This window comes from Plasmodium gallinaceum (genome assembly GCF_900005855.1).
Source record: "Plasmodium gallinaceum strain 8A genome assembly, contig: PGAL8A_v1_152, whole genome shotgun sequence".
NCBI classification, from domain to species: domain Eukaryota; phylum Apicomplexa; class Aconoidasida; order Haemosporida; family Plasmodiidae; genus Plasmodium; species Plasmodium gallinaceum.
In genome coordinates this window covers 1,335,591-1,355,349 of record NW_021628316.1, presented here as the reverse complement: position 1 = coordinate 1,355,349, position 19,759 = coordinate 1,335,591, and the positions used below count along the sequence as shown (strand labels likewise).

General features: G+C 19.1%; 6 protein-coding genes across 6 annotated transcripts; 3 read left to right on the top strand and 3 right to left on the bottom strand.

The window, feature by feature from the left end:
• Positions 1–739: 739 nt before the first annotated feature.
• On the bottom strand, positions 740–2,572 carry PGAL8A_00534300 (pre-mRNA splicing factor, putative; the record flags this gene model as incomplete). The annotated part of the gene is made up of 1 exon (XM_028674188.1): positions 740–2,572. One exon carries the CDS (start codon positions 2,570–2,572, stop codon positions 740–742), a length of 1,833 nt encoding a protein of 610 aa, XP_028530566.1.
• Positions 2,573–5,035: 2,463 nt separating this feature from the next.
• Positions 5,036–6,391, top strand: PGAL8A_00534200 (conserved Plasmodium protein, unknown function; the record flags this gene model as incomplete). The annotated part of the gene is made up of 1 exon (XM_028674186.1): positions 5,036–6,391. One exon carries the CDS (start codon positions 5,036–5,038, stop codon positions 6,389–6,391), a length of 1,356 nt encoding a protein of 451 aa, XP_028530565.1.
• A 1,138-nt stretch (positions 6,392–7,529) lies between these two features.
• Positions 7,530–8,213, bottom strand: PGAL8A_00534100 (D-ribulose-5-phosphate 3-epimerase, putative; the record flags this gene model as incomplete). The annotated part of the gene is made up of 1 exon (XM_028674185.1): positions 7,530–8,213. The coding sequence occupies one exon, from the start codon at positions 8,211–8,213 to the stop codon at positions 7,530–7,532; it is 684 nt and encodes a 227-aa protein (XP_028530564.1).
• Positions 8,214–9,681: 1,468 nt separating this feature from the next.
• On the bottom strand, positions 9,682–9,846 carry PGAL8A_00534000 (conserved Plasmodium protein, unknown function; the record flags this gene model as incomplete). Its single annotated transcript, XM_028674184.1, has 1 exon — positions 9,682–9,846. The coding sequence occupies one exon, from the start codon at positions 9,844–9,846 to the stop codon at positions 9,682–9,684; it is 165 nt and encodes a 54-aa protein (XP_028530563.1).
• A 1,880-nt stretch (positions 9,847–11,726) lies between these two features.
• RKIP (raf kinase inhibitor, putative) lies at positions 11,727–12,299 on the top strand (the record flags this gene model as incomplete). Its single annotated transcript, XM_028674183.1, has 1 exon — positions 11,727–12,299. One exon carries the CDS (start codon positions 11,727–11,729, stop codon positions 12,297–12,299), a length of 573 nt encoding a protein of 190 aa, XP_028530562.1.
• A 1,938-nt stretch (positions 12,300–14,237) lies between these two features.
• PGAL8A_00533800 (aminophospholipid-transporting P-ATPase, putative) lies at positions 14,238–19,646 on the top strand (the record flags this gene model as incomplete). Its single annotated transcript, XM_028674182.1, has 4 exons — positions 14,238–14,287; positions 15,046–19,291; positions 19,369–19,440; positions 19,554–19,646. 4 exons carry the CDS (start codon positions 14,238–14,240, stop codon positions 19,644–19,646), a joined length of 4,461 nt encoding a protein of 1,486 aa, XP_028530561.1.
• Positions 19,647–19,759: the final 113 nt, after the last annotated feature.

Genomic DNA, 19,759 nt, shown 5'->3' with positions numbered 1-19,759 from the left:
ATGTTTTTTATATTTAAAATTATTTATGCATTCACTTTTAATTATTCTTTTAAAATACTCATACTTTATTTTAAATTGTATACTTTTTTAAATTCTGTAATAATTAGACACAACTAACTCTTTTTTTTTTTTTTTTTTTTTTTTACAGATTTCTCTTAATTGAAAAATACCTTTTATTCATGTTACTTGAGTTATTGTAAAGCAGTATTTATATATATATATATATATATATATATACTGTTTTTAAATGATTTTATATATTTCTTCTTTTTTTTTTTTTAGTTAATTACTTTTCATTTTTGAATTTACAATACATTTCTGTGAATTTTTTTTTTTTTATCACTAATTTGAGTTTGTTTTAAATAATTTTATTTTCTTATATTTATATTTTTTTCCTTTTAAAATTTAAAAAAAAAATAATAATATATTAAAATTTTTTCGAAAAAAAATATACAAAAAATATGATCAAATATTCTATATATAAATCTACAAGAAAATGTAAAAATAATAAAGGGTAATATAAAAACAATCAATTCTTGTATTCTGAAATGATATTAACAATATTTAAAGTATAAAAACGATATCAAAATGTAAAATAATAACAAAAAAAAAAAAAAAAGAAAAAAAAAAAAAATATAGCGTATATCATTAAAAAAATAAATTGAGAATTTAAAAAATATATATAATAAATCTACTTTAAAAATTATAAAAAATTCATAATAACTAGATTATATTTTTTTTATTCCCACAATTTAATTGATGAATCCCAGCTAGCTGTAGCTAACATAGATGTCTTGAAAGGATGCCATACACAATCAATACACACATTTTTGTGTGCTTTGATATTTTTAAAATTTGACATTTTTTTCCAATTCCATATAAATAAACCTCCATTACTATCTCCACTGATGACATATTTTCCATCATTACTACATGAAACATTAATAGAGTAACCAATATTTTTATGTCCCTTGAATGTCTTTTTTGAAAATAGTCGAAATTTTCCTGTTGCTTCATAAACTGTTATTACATTATTCATAGATTGACATAAAAAAAAATTATTACTTGGGTGTACTGAAACAGATGTTATTGAATACATGGAAGCGTCTGATATATATTTAACAACTACTGGTAATCCATATTCCCAAATAAAAATTTTCTTATCATCGGACGTGCTGATCAATTTTTTATTATTTTCACATAACGTAATTGTGTTTATTGCTTGTAAATGTTCATTATATTCTAATTCAATATTTCCAGATCTAAAATCAAAATGGCATATTTTGTTATTTGCCCCACCAACTAAAAATGTATTTGGATCATCATGATTTAGACATAAACAATATGGAGTTTTTTTTTGACTATAAACTCCTTTTATTTTCCCATATTCAGTATCCCAATAAATTACATTATTGTCGTAACTACAACTTAAAAAATTTGTACCATCCTTATCAAAAAGAACATCTTTAACTCCTTTAAAATGTCCCTTATATGTTCTTATGCAATTTTTCGATTTATATACACCCCACAATTTTAATGTATGGTCTAAAGATGCAGACAAAATATAATTCCCATATTTGGGAAAAAATCTAATTTTTTGTACTCCCATTTTGTGACCTTTATACTCATGAATTTCTTTTTTTGGTGGGAAGTTTTCTTCAATTATAAAGTCTCTTTCTTTATACTCTGATGGCAATTCAAACCATGACTTATTAAAATAATCATCTTTTTCTTCATTTATATGCAATGTTGAAATTATTTTGTTATCATATATAGTGTTTTTTTCTTTTATTATATTTTTTTTTACTGCCTCCTCTAGTATACAAGATTCCAATTTTATAAATACATTTTTTTTCGCTGTATTAGCCAAATCCTTTTTAATTTCTTCATCTTTTGTGTTTTTTTCTTTTTTATGGTCTTTTATCAAATCCCCCTTTGTATCTTCTTCCTTATCTTCCCAAGGACCTTTATATTTTTCTAAAACATAATCATTATTTTTCACTTTTTGTTTTTTATATCTTTTTACAGTTAACTCATCTTTCTTTTCTATATCATTAGCAAAATCCTTAGATATTATAAAATTTTCATAATTACTTCTATAAAAATTTCTTAGTGAAGGATTTTCAGTTATTCCCATCACATTAAATTGGTTATATTGATAATCAAATACATTTTTATTTAAATAAGTTGGTTCTATACTTCCATTAAAATGATTTTTATTTGCGTTTTTTAAAAAGTTATAATGTTCATTTATACTTGGTCCTTGTTGTGGTTTACTCAGTATTTTATGAAATCCTGAATTGTCAAATACAATTTTTTTTTCTATATTTTTGAATTTTTCTTTATAATTTTTTATTTCTAAATCAAATGTATTTACATCTGGAGCACAATTTATTATATTTATAGGAGATATATTTGCTAATTTACTATTTTCGCTTTTTTGCTCATCACTTTTTTCATTTATATCATTTGTAATTTCTTCGGTATCTTTTGATCTATCAATATTATTTAATTTTTTTTCACATTCTATCTCCAATTCTTCATTATCTTCATACTCTTTTAATAAATCCATGATTTTTATATTTTATTCATGCACATATCTTTTGAAATGAATACAAAATATAATTTTATATATGCAAAATTTCAATGTTTTAAATAAATAATTTAATTATAAAAGAATCAATAGAAAAAAAAATGTGATTTAAAATTATTTTTTCTTTTCAAACTTTTAAATATAATCCTTACAACTCAATATTTGCTTTTCATCAGGTTTTATAAAATAGAAAGCTTTCTTTATTTTTACCAAATTTAATAAAATTTGCATTTCATTATAGTTTATGTAATACTATATTAACTGTTCTTAAAATTCATTAAATTGTAAATAAATTATTGATTTATATATTAGTTTCTTTTTTAAATAATATTGTTTCATGTTTGAATTAACATTTAAAATATCAATACTTGACATGCTCATTAAGTTATTTATCATTATAAATGGCCCTTATTATTTTAAAAATGTATGATTTCAAAAATTCATTTATATATTTTGGTCAATAATTATTTCAATTAATAAATAGTATGTAAGCATACTTTAATATAATAATTTTTACAAAAATTTATTACTTTTCATTATTTATTTATTTTTTTTTTTTTTTTTTTCGTATATAAATCTTAAAACATAATTAACGAAATGAAAAAAAATTAGATGTTTATATGCAATAATATTTTTTAATTATATAATAAATTTATTTTATAAAAAAAGATTTTAAATGAGCGAATTGCTTGTAAAAAGTTTTCTTTTATATTAAAACTTTATAGAATTTTTGACTACATTAAAAAACATAAATTATAAATATATTCTTTTTTAATTTTGTAAAACACTTTTCATTTTAAGAATCACTCAATATTAGTATTTTTAATTACACTAATGTAAATATATATATGTAAATAAAAAAATTTGTTAATCATAATTAAAAAAAGTTTGTTATTTTAAATGTACTTATAAATTATATTTAAGTTATTTATAGTTAAAATTAATTAATCTTAAATGAATTTATTTTTCTTTTTCATTGTTCTTTTTTAATAATATCTTTACAAAAGAAGCAATGAATTTTTCGTTTGAAAATTATAGAATAATTATCTTGACTTTTTAACTTTATTTATAATAAATATAATAGTAGTTTTTATTAGTGAAAAAATATTTTATAATTCAATTTTATTAATATGTAAATATAATATTTAAAATTGTAATAATTCCAATTTATTAAAAAATAATAGCTATTACTTGAAAAAAAAATAAAATACAACCACTGTATTTTAAAAAAAAATTAATTTTACAATATAAATAAAACACAAATATACCTATTATGTAATTTTATAATAAACATATCTTCTCTATCCTTTAAAGGGAATTTTTTATATTTTAAGTTATGATTAATTAAAATATATTTTCATATTATTTTTCACATACATAATAAAAAAAAAAGTATGTTAAAAAAATATAAAGTTATAACGCACTGTACAAAAAATTAATATCTAAATATTATGTTTATTATAATAATATTTTGGAGGCTGGGTGTGTAGATTTACAAAATATATAAATATATATTTATATTTTTTTTAATCATTTTCAAATTGAAGAAATATACTTTTATTAAAAAATGGATTAATACTTTATAAGTTTTTAAATTATGTTTATATCTTCAATGATAAATTGCAATAATTCCAGAACAAAAGTTAAATAGCTATTTTCTTTAAAAAAAAAAAAAAATAAAAAAAAAAATTCATACTAAATAATTTTAGCTTGTTAATAATATTTTTGAGATGACTCTGATTTTACGAGGTCATAGACACCTTTATTTTTTTTTTTTTTTTTCGTAAACTTGGTCACTAAAATGTTTAAAAATGCTATATGTTGTAAATTTTAATTAATAAAAAAAAAATTTTAAATAAATTTAAATTCATAAAATATCGTAAAACATGTTATAAAAAAATATTGAAAATATCTTTATTTTATTATTGTAATTATATTCAATTAATTTTTCTAAAACATACCAAAAAAAAAAAAAAAAACATAAAAAAAAAAATTGGGAAACTTCAATTAATCAAGTATTTAAAAATTTGCCAATAATCTTTTAATACAATATATTATTTTGTTTTTTATAAGTAAATTCCAAAAAAAAAAAAAAAAAAAAAGAAATATATATATATTATACATATATATGTATATATATATATATGTATGTATATATATATATATATATTTATATAAATATATATATATATATATATATAGTTAAAGAAATGCATACACATAATTTAAAAAAAAAAATTTTAAGAGGTCTAAATGTGTATGCTATGGTAAAAGGGAAATAATATATTTTTTTTTGTATTTTACATCTTTTTTTATTCTTTAAATTTTTTAATTTTTAAATTCGTTACTCCTTTAATTAATATTCAATAAAAAAATAAAATAAAATAAAATAAATTATAATAAAATAATATAAAAAATAAAAGTAGAGAGAGAAAAAGAAAAATGAATGTAGTTTCACCTATAACAAAATATTCATTTTCTGAAAAAAATCTAAACAAAAATTTAACAGTTATGGATGAAGAAAAATATAAAGATTATGATACATATTTGCAAAAAAAAGAGTCAATATATGACTCATTAATTCATTTAAAGCATGAAGATGAAAAAAATTGTTTTGATGTAAATAGTGAAATTTGTAGAACTGAGTCAAATTATGCAGATTTTTCAACAAGAAAAGTAAAATATGTTGTAAATAAAAGATTTTCAGAATTTGAAAATATAGAAAAAAATATAGAAGATATCGATTATTCCTTGTTTAAATATTTTAGAACGTTACCGCCAAAATATAGCGATGAAAATGACATAAGAAACAATATTATTTTTAATAATAATAATATATATATATATGCAGAAAATAAAAATGGAACACTAAATGAGCAGGCATGTATATCAATTTCTCCGGATAACAATATCATTTATTGTTCAACGAAAGGAAGAAGATATACCATAGGTGGCCACGCTGGTATACAAAAAAATGTAAATAATGAATATAATTTTTTTGAAGATAACAATTCTTTGTCTCCTCAGGACAGTATAAAAACATACACTTTTGATGCAATTGACAGTTCAGATATTTCTAGTTCCTTTACTAAAATGAACTTAATCAAAACAAATGATGTTCTAGATGATTGTAACATAAATAAAATAAATACAGGAAATATATTTAATGAGCATATTATCTTAAATTCATGTGGTTCAAGCAATTTGAACACAACAAAATGTCTATCCAAAAACTTTTCAGTTCAAAAATTATTTAAACATTATAAAAAATGCTCTCAAAATTTAGAGCATGAACAAAGAATATGTAAACCATGTGCACATGTTTATAATGGAAATACATGTATGAATGGGGATGATTGCTTATTTTGTCATCATCCTGATCATGTATTAATATCAGCAAAAAAATGGAAAAAACTAGTAAAAAATAATATGGAGAAGTTGAATATACTTTTGCACATATTGCGTAATCCAGATGATGCTAATGCAAATTTATTAAATGAAATGTTGAAGCAAAATACAAAAAATTTTAAAAAAAATAAAAAGTTAAATAATAATAATAATATTAATAATAAAAAGCTAATGAACAACAATGATAACAGTAATAAGAAAAATAAAAATAATAAAAGTAAAATTTATTACTTTCCACAAAAAAATGTAGATAAACTGTTAAATTCCTCTTATAATAATTACGAATCTAATGAAACTACAGACACTTATAAAAGTAAATTTCATATTAGAAATCATAATGTGTATATGGAGAGAAATGCTAATTTTGTTCCATATAATTTAAATATGTGAAAGCAACAATAACAGAGGTATTGAAAAAAAGAAAAAAAAAAGAAAAGAAAATATAGATATAAAAAAATACAGAAAAATGATTAACATCATTTTTTTCTTTTTTTTAAATAAGCCAATGAAGATATTTATTATAAAAAGTGATTTTCAATATTTAAAATGTCTTTTCTTCAAAGTTATATTATCCATAAAAAAAAAAAAAAGAAAATAATAAATTAATAAAGAAAATGATTAATAAATAAATTCTATATATATATATATATATATATATATATATATATATATATAAAATATAATAAATAATATGACACAACAATATACAATAAATAGTATTAAATAATTATAAAGAAACGATATATAAAAATGTATGATTTTTATTTTTTACTATTTAAATATATAGACATTTTATTCTATAATCTAGTGATTTCCGATTTAATTAACAACTTAGCGCATGAGTGCTAAAATGCATTAATGAAAACATGCAATTTTAATGTAGTTTAATTTTCCTTATTTAAAATTCTTTCATATAAGGTCTTATGAAGAAAATATAAAATATTATTGTATATATTATAATTTTTTCTTTATTTTATTTCTATTTTTTTTTTTTTATATTATTTATTATTTTTTATTATTCTTTATTTTTTTTTTTTTTTTTTTTTTTTTGTTTAGAAGTGTTATACTGTTTTATCTATATTTTTAATAAAGATTTAATAAGATATGTATATTTTTTCTTAATTATAATTCTTTAAATAACTAAACTTTTTCGTATTTTTATTTTTGAACTTTTTCATCTTTTTATTTTTATTTATCCGTTTCACAAATTATTATTTATAAGAACATATTTTATAGATAAATATTTAATTTTATTTCTTTAGTTAATCTTCCCTTAATGTACACATACTTAAGAGAAAAAAAGTAAAAAGTTACAGCATTTTATCTTGTGAAATTTTATATAGACATATAATATGACACATATATATAACTTAATATATTAAAAATAGAACAAAAAAAAAAAAAAAAAAAGTATTATAAAAAGTTAAAATAATTTAAAAAAAATAAAATAAAAAAAAAAAAAAAAAAAATTCTTCTAGATATACTTTTTTAAAAAATATGATAATGGTTTTTCAAATTTACGAAAAAATTAATTTTGTAAATATTTTTGTACAGAATTCCTCATAGTATCAATAACAAACTTAGGGTTACTCGCATTAAAAATACTAGTTCCTGCAACAATTATATTGGCACCATGAGATGCAGCAATTTCAGTGGTTTCTATATTTAATCCTCCATCAACTTCAATATTTAAATTGGGATATTTTTTTCTAAGAAATGAAACTTTGCTCATCATATCATGCATAAATGACTGTCCACCAAAACCAGGTTCTACAGTCATAATTAAAACAGTATTTATTAAATTAGTATCTAGTAAAGGGACAATTTTTTCTACATCTGTTTTTGGCTTTATAGATATTCCACACCATAAATTATTATTTCTTATTTCTTTTGCTAATTCTATACATTTTTTAATATCTTCATTTAAGGATTCAAAGTGAAATGTAATTTGATTAGATGTTTTTAACAGTTCTACATATTTTTCTGGATTTTCTACCATTAAATGTACATCAAAGAATATTTTATTGGTATATTTTTTTAAGTTATTAATTACTGGTGGACCAAATGACAAATTAGGAACAAAATGCATATCCATTACATCCAAATGGATCCATTCTGCTCCCAAAGTTTCCATTCGTTGTGTTTCTTCAGCTAGCTTACTTATGTTAGACGCAAGGACCGATGGGGCAATTATGGCTTTTAATTTACACATTTTCTGTTTATATGAATATATATATGTATTCTTAAATTGTTTTTTTCTATTTTTTTCTTTTTTTTTTTATTAAATAATCAGTGATTTCACTCTATAAAAAATAATTTAACAAAAAAATGTTGAATGAATAATAAAAAAAAAAAAAAAAAAAAATTTAAGATATTAACTTTATGGAACATTTATTAAAAAAATTATATTTATTCTATAGAAAAAAGCGAACGTGTAAATATTAAAATATATATGGCCTATATATTAAAATTTGATATGAAGCAAAATCTGAAAAAAATAAAAAAAAAAAAATAGAGCTAAAACCTTTATGACTTCAAAAGAAAATGAATATGTAATTTATCGTTATATTTTTTATAATTATACTTATTTATTTATTAAGATGAAAAAAAAAAAATATATGCACAAAAACATTTTTTTAATTAATTAAAAAGAAACGAAATGATTTTTCACACACTTTTAAAATGGCATCCTACTTTTAAGAGAGAACATTATATATTCAATGAATGATATATTCTTTTCAAAAATTACAAAATTGAAATAGTATATATTTATATGCATAAGAATATTCTAATAAAACATTTTTAATATATTGATGTATATATATTTATGTATATATATATATATATATATATCTATTATTAAAATCTATATGATAAATATACACTTGAATATATATGAATAGTTATAACAAAAAACAAATATTTTTTTAAATCAGTGTATATAAAATTTGTGTACAAAATAGTTTCATTTCAAAAAAAAAAAAAAAAAATAAAATAATAAATTTTAACAAAAATGAAAAATATATCTCTTTAACACTTTTTTATAAATAAATCAAAAAATTTTATATCTTCAAACAGTTAATTCCTCATTAAATTTATTTTGCATTTTATTTAATATATACAATTCTTTTTCATTAATTTGATTCATATATATTTATTTATTTTTTAAATATTTATATCTAGTGGAAGTGTTTTCTTTATATTATTTCAAAAAGTTGATTTTCATAATGTTTAAAAAGAATTTATGAATTTTTAATTTAGGTAAACTGTTAGAAATATCGAATAAATAATAATAATAAATTCTGAAAGACTTGAATTATTAACTCTGTATATACGTAATTTCTAAGTATTCTAATATCTTTTATAGATGTAAACTTTATATTTTTTTTTTATATATAATAAATATTTATAATTATGTATATATATACATATATAATATATATATATATGCATATATAACAATTGCAATAATATTTAGAAAAATAACTAGTATAAATTCATGTATATATTTATTTGAATTTTTATTCTTATATATCTATATAGCACTACATTTTAAAACAATTTATTTTTAAAATATAATATAAAAAAAATTATTTGCACTAAATTATTCGTATCATAAAAAAATAAAAAATAGTTCTTTTACTGATGCATAATAAAAACAATAATATTAATTCTAGTGATTAAAAAACACCTAAAAAAAATAATATAAAGAAAAAAACAAAAATAACAAAGCAAACTATAAATATAAATAGGATTTGTATTAAATATAAGCGAACATTTAAACAATTATCGGTATCCTTTTCTGTGGATGGTTTTCTAACTAGAGCTTCTAAATCGTCATTCATTTTCATAAATATATATATATATATATAATATATATGTATATATATATTTTGTTTTTATCTATTTAATTTACTTTTTTTATATTATTGTAACATGTTTAAAAAATGTACAATTTATACTATTTTTATTAAATATATTTTGCTTTCACGTTCAAAATTTAAGCAAAATTTAAAGAAAAGGTAATCAAATTATAAGTTTTTTTTCTTTTTTTTCATAATAGAAGTATATTGAATATTTTTTATTTTTATAAAAAAAAATAAAATAAAACAAAAAAAAAGTAAATATATATAATATAGAAAAATAAAAATTTTGACATTTATTAAAAAAAAAAGTTTTCCATATAATATGATAAACATAAATGTTATTCACTATCCACAATATGTAGAATTTACAAAAAAGTATTATAAAATAATTTTTTTAAAAAATTTAAAATTTGAATATTTTTAAATTTTAAATAAAGGAAAATTGCGTAATAATCATTTAAAGAAATAATTAAGTATATTTAAGAAATTTAATGTGAGCATTTGGAAAATGAACATTAGACAACTATGATAAATATAAAAAAAAAATGATATTTTAAATTTTATTTCTTTCAAATTTTTAAGCATGTAATATAAAATTGTCAATTAATTTTAAAACAACATTCATTATAGATAAGTTTTTTTTTAGGTGAAAAAAATCATATACATGTATCAATTTATATAATTTTTTATATATACATATATACTTTTGAATCTATCTACATATATTCATATATATAAATAGATTGGTATAAATGTATATATAAATTATACATATAAACAGATATGCATATTTATATTTGATAAAAATGTTATACAAATTATAAAATGGTCAAAAATGAAGAGAGAGATGAAAAACTAAAAAGAAAAAACAAGTAAAACTCATAATGCAGTGCATGCAAATATGTTTAAAAAATAGATTAAATCATATGTGTAGCTATTCATAATATTAAGAACAATTTTGTTTACCTAAAATATCAAGAAAAAAAAAAAGTATATTCTATAAATTAAAAGTAAGAAGATGTAAATAGTAATTTTATAAAATTTTTATATTTATAATAAAAAATTCATTTTATTAAAGTATTTTAATAATAACAATTTCCCCAATTTAATTCAAAGACTTTTTTTTTTTTTTTTTTTTTTTTTTTTTGTGACACATTCTTTAACTTGTATAAGTCCTTTGTACCTTTTACAAATTATATTCATTCAATTTTAAAAAAAAAAAAAAAAAAAAAAAAAAAGGTAAAAATAGGTACACAATATATATTTTCTTTTCTTTTTTTAAATATGTCTACTTTGCATTAATATTTAAAAAAAAAAAATTCTACATTCCTAAAATTTTTCATCAAGAAATGTAATTCAAATGAATAAAATAAATAATAGAGAATTAAAGTTTTTAATTTCATAGCAATCTACTAAAAAAAAAAAAGTATTTTCATATTTAAGAATTTTACAATTTTCATTAGTATTTTTTATATATTTAATATAAATAATAAAACATAACTGTGTATAAATATAAAAAAGTATTCTTAATTTTTTTTCAAAATTTAAATATTTTATAATTTAATTCAAAACTTTTTTTTTATTTCAATAAGTGAAATTTTTTTTGTCTTAAGAATATCCATATGTTTTTTCATATAATATTTTAACTTGTAATAGAAAAAAAGTGAGAATTGTTTTGTAAGGAGAAATAAGCAAAAAAAAAAAAAATAAAAAAATAAATAATAAAGATAAAAATAATTATATATATGATTTCTGTTAAAATAATTAAAAAAATGTGTTTTTATTATAAAAAAAAAGTGAAGAACCAAATAAAGAAATAAAAAGAAAATATATTATGAAAAAATTAACGTTTAAAAAAAATGACGATACCAACAATAGAAGAACTAAAAAAAGAGAAGATTATACCACATGTTTTTCCTGATGAAAATATTAACTTAACTGTAGATCTATTTGTACAATTTAAATCAGGAAAAGAAGTAAAAAATGGAAATTTAATCGATTTATGTGGTACTGGAATTGTACCAAGAATTGTGAAATTTTCCGAAGAACCTCCAGATGGTTTTTGTTTCGTTTTATTTATGGTTGACCCTGATTATCCCTCTAGAAAAAAACCTGAAGGAAAAGAATATGCTCATTGGGTTATATCTGGTATAAAATCAAAAGAATTAAAAAAGGGAACAGGAGAAAATTGTATTACCTTATTACCATATATAGGCCCATCTATTAAAAAAGGTACTGGTTTACACAGAATTAGTTTTATTATTTTATTAATAAAAGAAGAATATAAAGAAAATATTACTGGTATACCTATTTATAGAGGTGAGAATTATATCACTAGAGTAAAATTTAACAATTATGAATCTTCTTATTCTATTGCTCAAATTAACAATATGAAAATTGTAGGATATAACTGGTGTCTAATAGAAGGATGAACTTTTTTTTTTTTCTTTTTTTTCTATAGTTATTTGTACTAGATAAAAAAATTATATATATAAACTATAAATAATTTATATTTAATATACTTTGGTTTTCTTTTTATTAAATATAATATATATATATATATATATATTTTTGTAATTGTATTATATTTCATCATATTTTAGTTTATTATCATGATTTAAGTTTAATTATATTAAAAGGATAAATCTTTTTTCATAATATGTAGGTACATTAATTTCATTATTTTTATAATAATAGAAAACTATAAAAAGGAATTATAGATTATTTTTATATCAGTAAAAATTTTTTATTTGTAAAACAGAAATTTACCTAAAAATGAAAATACACAACATAAATATGAAAGAAAAAGTTCCTTTATTTGTTGGATAAGTAGAAATTATGAGTATATCATTAAAAAAATCTTAAGTAAATAATAATATTCTATAATACAATTCTATGTAAAAAGTTTCTACATAAGGAGTTTTGAAGGACTGAATAGAATATATTTTTTTTTTTATATATTTTCTCTTTGTTAAGTAAACAATATAAAAAAAATTATCATTTGTTGTAAATATATAATAAAATTAAAAAAATAATAAATATAATATTTACTACATGTATGAATATTTAGGATTATAAAAAAGACAGTTATTAAATATATTTAAAAATAAATAATACATTCTACAGAAAAATATTTTTTTTAGAATTTAAATTAATCTAAAATTATAAATAATAATATAGTTTGCTAGTTATTACCAAGTACATTTAGGTGAATAAATAAAAATAATTTTTATCATTAATTTTAAATACACTTAAGAATAAGTTCAATATTCTAAATAAGCTAAATACTATGTGTGAAGGTGTGTGTGCATAATTTTGTTATATTAAAAAAATTATTTTTTTAAGAAAATTTTTATGATTTGGTCTTTAATAAACACTCCTAAATGTTTCATAGAAATTATTTTTTTAAAAAATAAAACTAACAATAACTTTGAACCAGGTTAATATTTTCATAGTAATTAAATCCGAATAATAAAAAAAAAAAAAAAAAATCATAATTTTAAGAATTATTATTAAAAAAAAAGAAGTAGAATATTATTGTAAAGAAATAAGTAAAATTAATAAAGTAATTATATATATATATATATAATAAATATGCTTTTTTCATTTTATTTTTCTTTCATTCATATATTTATAAATATAAGGAACCAATCTTTTTAAAAAAATTTTATCTTATATATTATATAATTGAATTTAAAGAAAAAAATTGATTTCTTTTTTATGAAGACTATTTTAATACATTCATTTATTATAAATGAAAAGTTAACATTTTAAGTATTAAAAAATATGAAAGTTTTCATATTTACAAAAATATATTATAAATTTCTAATACATTTAAAAATTAGAGATTTTTATATGTAATTTAGTTATTTTACCTTTTTAAAACAAAATATTGCTAGAAAAAAAAAATTAGAAATTACTAATTTCTAGAATGAAATTGTCTTAATGTCATTTTTAGTAATTTATTTAAATCTCTTATAATTAATTATTTTGTTTTTTATAATTGTATTTATATGAATGAAATTATCTTTATCTCTATAATATTTTTCATATAGATATCGTTTAAATACACATATTTTTATAAAAATTTTAATGCTAAATTTGAAGTTTTAATATAGTTAAATATTTTTTTTTTTTTTTTCTTTACATTTTTGTTTAATTTTTAATTTAAAATTTCTTCAAATTTTAAATTAATATACTAATTCAAAACAAAATAAAATTTTTGCTAATAATAAAAGTTTTTTATTTTTCTAAGTACATTTGTTAATTTTACATATAATTTTTAAAAAAAATGCACTGAACATTTATATTTACATAAAATATAGTAAAATTAAAAGTTTTGATAATAAATAAAATACTAAAAAATAAACATGCCCATAATTTATAGGAAATCCTTAAAACTATTTAAAAGAAACAATGAGTAAGATATTACTAAAATTTGAATTTAATATCTTTTATATAAAAAATATTTTACAGTTGTTTTTATATTAACATATATATGCTTATCAATCGTTAATATTTTTATATATGTTTTTTATAATATACTCAAATATTGAGAAATATAATTAATATGAATGTTTTAGTTATATAGTATTATATTTACAGAAAAAAACATAAATAAAATAGTTTATTTCTTCATACTATGTACAAAATTAAGTTTTATAAGCATTTAAAAAAAAAAAAAAAAAAAATCTACAAAAATACTAAAATGAGACAATGAAAATGAAAAAAAAAATAAAATAGAAAAAAGAAATTAAAGTATAATTTTTTAAATAAAATATAGTAAAATATATTAAAAATTAATGATGGAATATATTTAATTAAAATATACTAAAATAATATGAAATAAAATAAAAATAGAATTAATGGAAATAGCATACTAAAATATAACATTAAACTAGAATAAATAGAAATAAATTGTTAATAAAAGTATACTAATAAATTTTGTCGTTTTTTTTAATTGTTGTCCTGAATGTTATAGATAGTTATACATGTGTATTTAATAATATATATATCACCTTTTTAGTTAATAAAATATTTTTTTAAGCTTTTTATTGTTTTTTTAATGATTATAAGTTTTTTTTTTAATATACCATTTAAATAATAATAAGAATACTTTATAAATTTATAAGACATCAAACTTTATATATTTCATATTTTTTATTTTATTTTTTATAGAGGACCAGATGAAATTAAAATAAATATTAATAGTGCAAATAAAAAACATTGCAATAATTCTGTTATAACATCAAAATATACCATTTTTAATTTTATATTTTTAAATATATATGAGCAATTTCATAAAATATCAAATGTTTATTTTTTCTTTATCGGTATTTTACAAGCAATACCTCAATTTACAGCTACTAACGGAATACCAACTGTCTTTTTCCCATTGTTAATTGTTCTAATCGCTAATGCTATTAAAGATGCATATGAAGACTGGAATAGACATAAAACTGATAAAATAGAAAATAATAGGATATGTTATGTTATAACAAATGATGAAACAAACGTAGATTATAATAATAAGAAGAATGAAAAAAAAAAATCATGTAAATTATGGAATTTTCTTACAAGAAAAAAAAAAAAAGTAAGGAGTACTGAAAGTAGTATAGATGAGGGAGCATTTACTGAAGATAGATCTGATGTAAATGATTTCATGAAAAATTATGAAGATAGCTTTGAAAATATTGAAGGAACTATTAAAAAAAGATGGAAAGATATAACTGTTGGTGATATAATTTTATGTAGGAAGTCAGAATTTTTTTGTGCAGATATATTACTACTATGTACTAGTGATAAAAACGGAATAGCGTTTGTTGAAACATCAAGCTTGGATGGAGAAACCAATTTAAAAGTTAAAGAAGCAAATGGATTTCTATTTAATATTTTGAGTTCTGATAGAACCGAGGCAATTCAAAAAGTAAAACAAATAAAGGGTTTTATTTTGAGTGATATTCCTAATAAAGATTTATCAACTATGTATGGTACAATTTATTTTTTAAAAGATGAAAAAGTGAATGTGTTAGATAATGACTTAAATGAAATATTACAAAGTAATACTGAACAAATAGAATCACGAAAAAAACGAATTTCAAGTTCAGATGTAAGCAAAAATGGCAGCAAAGTAAGTAATATGAATAGCAAAACAATTAGTAGAACGGAAACTTTAAAAAAAATAAATACAGATAATTATTTAAAAATACCTTTTGATTCGAAACAGTTTGTATTAAGAGGGTGTAAATTAAAAAATACAGATTGGATAATTGGAATAGTTATATATACCGGAAAAGAAACAAAAATACAAATGAATTCCACCAAACCAATTAGGAAAACAAGTAAACTAGAAAGGTTAACGAATAGAATGACCATAATCATTTGGTTTATTCAAATGATTATTTGTTTTATATCAGCATATTATAACGCTATGATTGTGAGCTCATCAAGAAAAAAGAAGTTTCCATATTTACCTTTTAATTTAGAAAAAGAAAAAACACCAATTGTTGTTGGTGTTATATCTTTTTTTTCATGGATAGTTATAACTGGTAATTTTGTTCCTATAAGTTTAATTGTTACTATGAGTTTCGTTAAAGTTGTTCAAGCGTATTTCATATCTTGTGATAAAAATATGATTCATAAGGTTCAAACGGATAATCCTTTTGGAGAACAAAAGGAAATTTCAAGTGTAAAAGAGGAAAATTCCTATGACTTAAATGAAAAGCAGAAAAATAAAGTAACAAATAACCTATTAAAAATATCAGACAACCAAAGTAAACAAGATAAAAATTATAAAAGTAATTTATTAAATAAGGATTTGGAATCTTCCAATAGTTTAATGACAAATGTTCAAAAAAATGAGTTATCAAAAATTAATAAATCTCAAGAAATCAAAGAAAAAAATTATATATATTTTAATGCTGTACCTAGAACATCTAGCTTAATTGAAGAGTTAGGACAAATAGAATATATTTTTTCAGATAAAACAGGAACATTAACTTGCAATATTATGGAATTTAAAAAATGCGCAGTTAATGGTATTTCATATGGAAAAGGATTAACAGAAATTAAAAAAAATATTTTGAAAAAAAAAAATTTAGAAATTCCTGATGAACCTGTTATGAAATCAAAAAAGAAAACATCTAATGTAAATATTGTAGATAGCAACTTGGTAGATCATTTGCATGATATAAATCATTTTAACCATGCTCATTTAATTAGCTTCTTTCTTCATTTAGCTATTAATCACTCAGTTATTTGTGAAAGGGGAAAAGATGGCGTTAATACATATTCATCAAGTAGCCCAGATGAAGAAGCATTAGTAAATGCAGCAAAACATTTTGACATTACTTTTTTATATAGAAAGGATGGAAAATATGGAATAAGTATATTTGGAAAAATATATGAGATTGATACATTAGCATCTATTGAATTTACAAGTCAAAGAAAAATGAGTAGTATTATTTGTAGAATACCTATATTTAGTTGTTGTAATCATGGCAATAATAATGATTTTAATAGCAGTAATAATAATAATAATAATAATAATTCTAATACCTATGAGAGAGTAAAAAATTATGGTAAAGCATTTAACGAAAAAAATATACACAAAAGAGAAAATAATGATTTCATTATAAAAAATGATGCAACATCTAATTCAAAATTAGCTGATAATAATAATGTTAGTGAAACATGTAACTGTAAAAATAGCAAGAAATCTAAAATAATGTTATTTTGTAAGGGTGCTGGAAGTGTTATATTAAAAAAGTTAGCAAAAAAGACAAAAGTGGATGATATAACTATTGAACATATGGAAGCATATGCTGATGAAGGATTAAGAACTTTATGCATTGCACAAAGAGAGTTAAGCGAAGAGACATTTGCAAAATGGTATGAATTATATAAGGAGGCATCTCTTAGTATAAAAGATAGGGAAAGAAATTTAGAACATGTAGCTTCATTTATTGAAAATGATTTAATATTACAAGGTGTTACAGGTATAGAAGATAAACTACAAGAAGGAGTTAGCTCTACTATTGAAGATTTAAGAATTGCCGGAATTCATATATGGATGTTAACTGGTGATAAAATTGAAACAGCAATGAATATCGGGATTGCAGCAAATTTAATAGATAATTATTCAGTACAGTATGTATATACAGAAGATTACATATCGAGTGAAAACGAATTGATGAAAAAATTAGACGAAGATATTTTGAAAGCTGAAAAGTCTTTAAATTTACCACACTATGATTTTGATGATAATGACGATAATACAAAAAAAATTTTTAAGAACAATTTTTGTAAAAATATTTTTTTCAGAAAAAAAAAAAATTCTTTATCAATAAAACCAGATAATTATAAGACGCTAACGAGCTCATTCAGTCATGTTCTAGTTGTTGATGGGAATGTTATTGATATACTATTAAGTAAAAAATTTGAAAAAAAATTTTTTTATTTAGCAGATAAGTGCACTTCCGTTATTTGTGGTAGAGTTAGCCCATATCAGAAAGGAGCTATTGTATCATCTGCAAACAGATTATTAAAAAAAATTACTTTGGCAATAGGAGATGGAGCAAATGATCGTAATATGATTAACAGAGCTAATATAGGAATTGGAATCAGAGGACAAGAAGGAGTTCAAGCATTTAATTCCTCTGATTATGGTATTAGCCAATTTCGCTTTTTGAAAAATTTATTATTAGTGCATGGTAGGTTATCGTATAGAAGAATAAGTAAACTAGTGGTATATATGTTTTATAAAAATATTGTTTTAATTTTTCCGTTATTTATATTTGGTTCTCTCTCATTGTATTCAGGACAAAAAATATATTATGAATTTTTATTGCAAGTATATAATGTATTTTTTACTTCAATTCCTGTTATAATTTTTGCCATATTAGATCAAGATATTAATTTAAATACAGCATTAGAGAAACCCGTTTTGTATAAATTAGGCATTTATCATTATTATTTTAATATTAATACTTTTGTTTCATGGGTTATGAATAGTCTTTTTCATGGTAGTGTTGTTTTTTTAATACCTTTATATTTTTTATCTTATTATAATATTCCAAGTCTTGATGGAATACCCTATGATATATGGACAGTTGGATGTGTTACTTTTTTTTTAACAGTTTTGGTTGTTAATTTAAAAATTTTGTTAGAAACCTATTATTTAAATATGTTACCTATAATTGCTGTTTCTTTAAGCATATTTTCATTTCTTCTTTTAGTTACTTCTTTTTCCTTTATGTATTTCGGAAGTAGTCATATATTAGGAACTGTGATTTATTTAGTTCGATCACTTCGTTTTTGGCTAGTTTCTCTATTAAGTTTATTTGTTGCATTATCAAGAGATTATATTTTTAAAGTTTATAAAAGAAATTTTAATCCAGAAGTTTATCATATATTACAAGATCATGTAAAAAAAAAAAAAAAAAAAAAAAAAAAGTTTCATAAACTTATATTAAGATTTTTTACCAATTTTTATTTTTTCAGGAAGATACACAGGAAGGTACATCTAACTTTCTGGAACAAATTATCCCAGATAATTTTGAAAATAAAACATATGTAAAAATATAGAAAAAAATTAATTTAAATATTTACTTTATTTTTGTCTAACATATTCAAATATATGAAAAAATATTATATGTCTTTTATTATTTATATTTTTTTATTTATAGAAAAATGAAAAATCAAAATCACTTGGATACGCATTTAGTGAAGCCGACCCAGCTTGCATACAATTAATTAGAAAACAAGACAAAATGATATAAACAATATTTTTTGTTTTTATATAATTTTAATGTATTTTCATTAAGACATTAATTAAAGAATCATACATTTAAACATTTTACATTTAATTCATCTTATAAATGTGACTACGTAC